General features: G+C 49.6%; 2 protein-coding genes across 3 annotated transcripts in view; both read right to left on the bottom strand.

The window, feature by feature from the left end:
- The window catches only part of myo10 (myosin X), a 166,105-nt gene extending 160,664 nt beyond the window's left edge, over positions 1-5,441 (bottom strand). Inside the window, exon 1 of the mRNA XM_072915215.1 lies at positions 5,390-5,441. The gene's annotated coding sequence lies outside the window, so the exon portion shown is untranslated. The remainder of the gene's footprint in view (positions 1-5,389) is intronic.
- A 661-nt stretch (positions 5,442-6,102) lies between these two features.
- Positions 6,103-7,467, bottom strand: part of adcy8 (adenylate cyclase 8 (brain)) — a 140,383-nt gene continuing 139,018 nt past the window's right edge. The window contains exon 18 of one of the 2 annotated variants that reach the window (XM_061979126.1): positions 6,103-7,140. In XM_061979126.1, coding sequence (XP_061835110.1) covers positions 6,641-7,140 — 500 coding nt within the window. In that variant the 3' untranslated portion in view covers positions 6,103-6,640. The remainder of the gene's footprint in view (positions 7,141-7,467) is intronic. The other variant, XM_061979125.1, reaches the window with a different exon arrangement.

The following is a 7,467-nucleotide window of genomic DNA, read 5'->3' as shown; positions in this document are numbered from 1 at the left end:
CCTTTTGTTTATTTTTGGTTTAAGCATTAGATACCTTTTTACCTGCACGCTGCCTCCCGCTGTCGTCTGCATATTCACGACAAACCATGTTCCCGACATCTACAAAGCAATTGGCTACCTGCTGCCACCTACTGATATGGAAGAGTATTACACAGTTACTCTGCCGATCTCTAGACAGCACAGACACTCAACAACGGCACATTTGCGGATTATAATTACTCGTTTGCAAAAAATATTTTTAACCCAATTAGGTGAAATTACATAATCTCCAACGGCACACCAGACAATGTCTCACGGTACACTAGTGTGCCGTGGCACAGTGGTTGAAAAACACTGTTAGAGGACAGAATTTAACAACAACCAGACAGGAAGCTCCCAGAAGAATTACCCACAATGCTCCTCTCCTCTAATGAAAATTAGCCGGCAGATTGATTTTTTGATACATACTGTAACTTTTTGAATAAATTACGGCCCAGTTTGGTCTAAATCATAAATTCTGTAGTCCGTGTGTGATAGAGAACACCATTTAACAACCAGACAGGAAGCTCCCAGAACAATTACTCACAATGCTCCTCTCCTTTGATTGATTGATTGATTGATTGAAACTTTTATTAGTAGATTGCACAGTTCAGTACATATTCCTCTAATGAAAATTAGCCGGCAGATTGATTTTTTTGATACATAATGTAACTTTTCAAATAAATTACGGCCCAGTTTGGTCTAAATAATAAATTCTGTAGTCCGTGTGTGATAGACAACATAATTTAACAACAACCAGACTGTCAGGTTTGTCACTGACAGTTTAGTTATGTTTTGAGTTTTTCCTCTGTGTGTGTGTGTGTGTGTGTGTGTAGTATTTCCTGTCAGCGCTCTTGTTTTGGTTCTGTTTCCTGTTTCTCCCTGAGTGCTGTGTCCCCTCAGCTGTGGCTGATTGGCACCTGGCCACACCTGGTGTCAATCAGCCAGCTGCTATTTATACCTGCCCTACCCTCCAGTCACTGCTGGATCATTGTCGTTCCTACCTGTCGTGTCGTTGTTCTTAATACTTGTCGTTGTAGCTCTGTCTACTTTTGTTTCACTCTGCTCATGTCCTAGTTCCTTCGTGTCACAGTAAGTGTTTTTGGTTTCTTGTCCACAGTTAGCCTCTGTGCTATTTTAGTTCATAGCCAAGTTTGTTCTCCGCCTTGTGCGCACCTTTTGTTACCCTCTCGTTTGTAGTTTTGCCTTAGTGTTTTAATTAAATCATGTTTTCTCGCACAATGCCTTCCGCCTTCTCTGCATCTTGGGGTTCGTCACCTACATACTCTGACATAATGATCCAGCCAAATTCGAATCTCGCAGAGATGTCCATGGCGGAGAGGCTTAACAAAGTTTTGGACTTAATGGCTAATCTGAAGAAAAGTTCGGCCGCTTTTCAAGCCCTCTCCCTCCCACCCCTGTCGTCTGTGGTCCTATCTGGGGACGTCTGGGATCCGTCCCTTGGGGGAGGGGCTATGAGTAGCAGTGCAGCTGGGGAGGCACAGCTACTTCTCGCCCCAGTGGGTCTGCAAGAGACCGCGCCATCATCTCCGGTGGGTCTGCAACCTACGGCGCCACCATGCAGTCCGGTGGGCCGGCAGACGCCACCATGCAGTCCGGTGGGCCGGCAGACGCCACCATGCAGTCCGGTGGGCCGGCAGACGCCACCATGCAGTCCGGTGGGCCGGCAGACGCCACCATGCAGTCCGGTGGGCCGGCAGACGCCACCATGCAGTCCGGTGGGCCGGCAGACGCCACCATGCACTCCGGTGGGTCTACAACCAACGGCGCCACCATCCTCCTCTCCGGCGGGCCAGCAGCAGACGGCGCCACCATCCTCCTCTCCGGTGGGCCAGCAGCAGACGGCGCCACCATCCTCCTCTCCGGTGGGCCAGCAGCAGACGGCGCCACCATCCTCCTCTCCGGTGGGCCAGCAGCAGACGGCGCCACCATCCTCCTCTCCGGTGGGCCAGCAGCAGACGGCGCCACCATCCTCCTCTCCGGTGGGCCAGCAGCAGACGGCGCCACCATCCTCCTCTCCGGTGGGCCAGCAGCAGACGGCGCCACCATCCTCCTCTCCGGTGGGCCAGCAGCAGACGGCGCCACCATCCTCCTCTCCGGTGGGCCAGCAGCAGAGGGCGCCACCATTCTCCTCTCCGGTGGGCCAGCAGCAGAGGGCGCCACCATCCTCTTCTCCGGTGGGCCAGCAGCAGAGGGCGCCACCATCCTCTTCTCCGGTGGGCCAGCAGCAGAGGGCGCCACCATCCTCTTCTCCGGTGGGCCAGCAGCAGAGGGCGCCACCATCCTCTTCTCCGGTGGGCCAGCAGCAGAGGGCGCCACCATCCTCTTCTCCGGTGGGCCAGCAGCAGAGGGCGCCACCATCCTCTTCTCCGGTGGGCCAGCAGCAGAGGGCGCCACCATCCTCTTCTCCGGTGGGCCAGCAGCAGAGGGCGCCACCATCCTCTTCTCCGGTGGGCCAGCAGCAGAGGGCGCCACCATCCTCTTCTCCGGTGGGCCAGCAGCAGAGGGCGCCACCATCCTCTTCTCCGGTGGGCCAGCAGCAGAGGGCGCCACCATCCTCTTCTCCGGTGGGCCAGCAGCAGAGGGCGCCACCATCCTCCTCTCCGGTGAGCCAACAGACGCTGCCACCATGCACTCCGATGGGCCAGCAGAGGGCGCCACCGCCATCCTCCCCGGTGGGCCAGCAGAGGGCGCCACCGCCATCCTCCCCGGTGGGCCAGCAGAGGGCGCCACCGCCATCCTCCCCGGTGGGCCAGCAGAGGGCGCCACCATCTTCTCCGGTGGGCCAGCAGAGGGCGCCACCATCGTCTCCGGTGGGTCCTCCCATGCCGGCGGTCGAGCCGCCTCGCCAATTGCGGCGGCGTTCAACTCGCCGTCGCCACCTAACTCTTCCCCGCTGGTTGCGGGGACACTTGGCCTGGTGGCCCACCTCCTTGTCCTCCCTCCACCCTCCCGTGACTTTGGACTGTTTTTTGGGGGGGGGGGGGTTCCTAGAACGTCTGGTATCCGTTGTGGGAAGGGGGGCTACTGTCAGGTTTGTCGCTGACAGTTTAGTTATGTTTTGAGTTTTGAGTGTTGTGTGTGTGTGTGTGTGTGTGTGGTATTTCCTGTCAGCGCTCTTGTTTTGGTGCTGTTTCCTGTTTCTCCCTGAGTGCTGTGTCCCCTCAGCTGTGGCTGATTGGCACCTGGCCACACCTGGTGTCAATCAGCCAGCTGCTATTTATACCTGCCCTACCCTCCAGTCACTGCTGGATCATTGTCGTTCCTACCTGTCGTGTCGTTGTTCTTAATACTTGTCGTTGTAGCTCTGTCTACTTTTGTTTCACTCTGCTCATGTCCTAGTTCCTTCGTGTCACAGTAAGTGTTTTTGGTTTCTTGTCCACAGTTAGCCTCTGTGCTATTTTAGTTCATAGCCAAGTTTGTTCTCCGCCTTGTGCGCGCCTTTTGTTACCCTTTCGTTTGTAGTTTTGCCTTAGTGTTTTAATTAAATCATGTTTTCTCGCACAATGCCTTCCGCCTTCTCTGCATCTTGGGGTTCGTCACCTACATACTCTGACACAGACAGGAAGCTCCCAGAACAATTACCCACAATGCTCCTCTCCTCTAATGAAAATTAGCCGGCAAATTGATTTGTTAATAAATGTAACTTTTCGAATAAATCACGGCCAAAGTTGGGTCTAAATAAGAAATTCTGTAATTAGTTTGTTAGAGAACAGAATTTAACATTTAGACAGGAAGCTGCCAGATGAATTACCCACAATGCTCCTCTCTTCTAATGAAAATTAGCCGGCAGAAGGATTTTTTGATAATGTAACTTTTCGAATAAATTACGGCCCAGTTTGGTCTAAATAATAAATTCTGTAATTTGTGTGTGATAGACAACAGAATTTAACAACCAGACAGGAAGCTCCCAGAAGAATTACCCACAATGCTCCTCTCCTTTGATTGATTGATTAATTGAAACTTATTAGTAGATTGCACAGTTCAGTACATATTCCTCTAATGAAAATTAGCCGGCAGATTGATTTTTTGATACATAATGTAACTTTTCGAATAAATTACGGCCTAGTTTGGTCTAAATAATAAATTCTGTAATTTGTGTGTGATAGACAACAGAATTTAACAACCAGACAGGAAGCTCCCAGAAGAATTACCCACAATGCTCCTCTCTAATAAAAATTAGCCGGCAAATTGATTTGTTAAATAATGTAACTTCTCGAATAAATCACGGCCAAAGTTGGGTCTAAATAATAAATTATGTAATTCGTGTGTGAGAGAGAACAGAATTTAACAATCAGACAGGAAGCTGCCAGATGAATTACCCACAATGCTCCTCTCCTCTAATGAAAATTAGCCGGCAGAAGGATTTTTAGATACATAATGTAGCTTTTCGAATAAATTACGGCCAAAGTTGGGTCTAAATAATAAATTCTGTAATTTGTGTGTGATAGACAACAGAATTTAACAATCAGACAGGAAGCTGCCAGATGAATTACCCACAATGCTCCTCTCCTCTAATGAAAATTAGCCGGCAGAAGGATTTTTTGATACATAATGTAACTTTTCGAATAAATTACGGCCAAAGTTGGGTCTAAATAATAAATTCTGTAATTCGTGTGTGATAGAGAACATAATTTAACAACCAGACAGGAAGCTCCCAGAAGAATTACCCACAATGCTCCTCTCCTCCAATGAAAATTAGCTGGCAAATTGATTTGTTAATAAATAATGTAACTTTTTGAATAAAATAAGGCCCAGTTTGGTCTAAATAAGAAATTCTGTAATTTGTGTGTGATAGAGAACATAATTTAACAACCAGACAGGAAGATCCCAAAATAATTACCCACAATACTCCTCTCCTCTAATGAAAATTAGCCGGCAAATTGATTTGTTAATAAATAATGTAACTTTTCGAATAAATCACGGCCGAAGTTGGGTCTAAATAATAAATTCTGTAATTCGTGTGTGATAGCGAACGTAATATTTTTTGAAACATAATGTAACTTTTCGAATAAATTACGGCCCAGTTTGGTCTAAATAATAAATTCTGTAGTCCGTGTGATAGACAACATAATTTAACAACCAGACAGGAAGCTTCCAGAATAATTACCCATAATGCTCCTCTCCTCTAATGACAATTAGCTGGCAGATTGATTTTTTGATATATAATTGACCTTTTCGCGTAGGTTAATAGACAAAAAGATGAATTATTATTAAAGAGAATGAATATCGCTGAATATTTTCTTCCTCTGGTGTTATGTTCAGTGACATGTAAGTTGCAGCGCCACCTGTTGCTTTGTCAAGTATTTGACCACACGTGAGGAAAAGTCCTCATGCGTGGACGTCTCACCGTTAGCGTCATTTTCACGAGTGACTTCTTTTGTCCCTGTTTGGTCCATTTCATTGGTTTCTTGTTCGACGGCGACCAGGCCGGCTACGGGCTTGTTGCCTAGCAACATGCTGCGAGCTGCTCGTGTTGTGGACGCTTTATGTAAGACAACGTTTCATGGCGAATGTAGGACGCATAGTCTCCGGGGGGTAAGTGACACGCGCGCGCACACAGACACGCGCGCAAGGAGGAAGTAAAACCACTAAAATATCAGTGATTGGTTGAGGGCGTGATGACGTCAAAACATTGCTTTCTGATGATTGAAGAAGCTCCGCCTCGTTCGGCTCGCACTGAAATCACGTGAGGGGTTTGAGGAAAGCGTAAGGGGGAGGACGCTGCCACCTGCTGGTCCAGATGGTGTTTGTCGACGGAGGCAGTTGCCACGGTGATGAGTCCTATTTAAAGAGCCACCAGCAGGAAAGAATCCTGATGGTTTTATTGGCGATGCGCCATCTTTGATTGTGATACCTAACTTTCTCCCTCTCTCTTTCAGCAACACACACACGCGCGCGCACGCACGCGGTACCATGCTGTTTGTCACCATGGAAACTGCCTCGTCTTCCACTTTAATGTGGAACAGAAAATCCATACAGAAGGACATGTTAGACGTTTGTCCCGTGTGTGTGTTAGCGGCCTGATTAGTGTCACATGACGATCATGGCGTGAACGAGTTAGACAAGATTGGCACAAAAAAACCCCCAAAGTGAATGGTGTGGTCTACTGCCATCTGCTGGCAGTGCTCACACACTCACGGAACATGGTCACCATGGAAACTGATTGTCAGATATTCAGATGACAGCAGCAGGTGGAAGACAGGAGGAGGCTGTGGTATAAAAAATTAAACCGCTTTAATCGTGTCGTCATATATAAAAAAAATACAAAAAAGAAAGATGGACACTGGCGAGGGGGCGGGGGGTTTGCATGTTTTCGGGGGGTGGGGACAGCAAGGAGACATATAAAGAGGACGTGAAAAGGAACAGGAACATCGTCAAGACGGTCCGAAAGGAAGAGTCAAACAGACAGCCAATCAGGGTGTTTGCGTCCGCCCCTTCCCTTGCTCCTGTTTTTTCCCTTCTGGGGGCGGAGCTTGACTACAAACATTCATGGCAAGAAACGCCGCGTGTGCAGACGGGAACCGGCGCCGCTGCCAACACGAGCCACCAATAGTCCAGGTCTGAGAAATGGTCCTGAACGTGGGACTGGGCGGTCCTTTCAGGACAGGTCAGTCTTATCAGCCCCCTCGGCGTGATGGCTGCCGCCCACGTCGGAGCTGGCGGGCGCCAATAACGTCCTCCTGTTGTAGTGATGGTGGGCCTTCATGATGCCAGAGTTGTTGTTGTCATTAAGGATCTGCTTTTGCTTCTGGCGGTTGAGCGACTGGACCAGACCCAGAACCACGGCGGCCAGCGAGTACTGACCCGTCATCTTGCGCGGCTGCAGGACCAGTGGGTTGGGCTGCACGCGGCCCAGCAGGAAGTGCGTGCGGATCTTGCCCTCCTGCTCGCTGATGCCCTTGACATAGATCTCGCCGCGGTACTCAAAGGCGAAGCCGCGCTCCTTCAGGATGACCAACGTCTCCTCGGGGACTTGGATCTTACCGCTCACCCCCGTGCTGTCCATGCGGCTCGCCAGGTTCACCGTCTTCCCCCAGATGTCGTACTGCGGCTTCTTGGCGCCGATCACGCCCGCCACCACAGAGCCGTGTGCCATGCCTGCATGTAGTGAGACGAGTCAAGGACATGTAGTGAGACGAGTGAGGGACACGTAGTGAGACGTGTCGTGAGACAAGTCAGAGACATGTAGTGAGATGCGTAATGAGATAAGTCAGAGACACATCGTGAGACATGTAGTGAGACAAGTAGTGGGACATGTAGTGAGGCAAGGGAAGGACACAGTGAAACATGTAGTATGACAACTCAGGGACATGTAGTGAGACATGTAGTGAGACACGCAGTGAGACAAGCCAGGGACATGTAGTGAAATGCATAATGAGATAAGTCAGAGACACATCATGAGACGTAGTGAGACAACTCAGGGAC

This window comes from Nerophis lumbriciformis, linkage group LG19 (assembly GCF_033978685.3).
Source record: "Nerophis lumbriciformis linkage group LG19, RoL_Nlum_v2.1, whole genome shotgun sequence".
NCBI lineage: Eukaryota > Metazoa > Chordata > Actinopteri > Syngnathiformes > Syngnathidae > Nerophis > Nerophis lumbriciformis.
The sequence above is the reverse complement of the archived record's forward strand: the minus strand, read 5'-3'. Positions and strand labels throughout refer to the sequence as shown.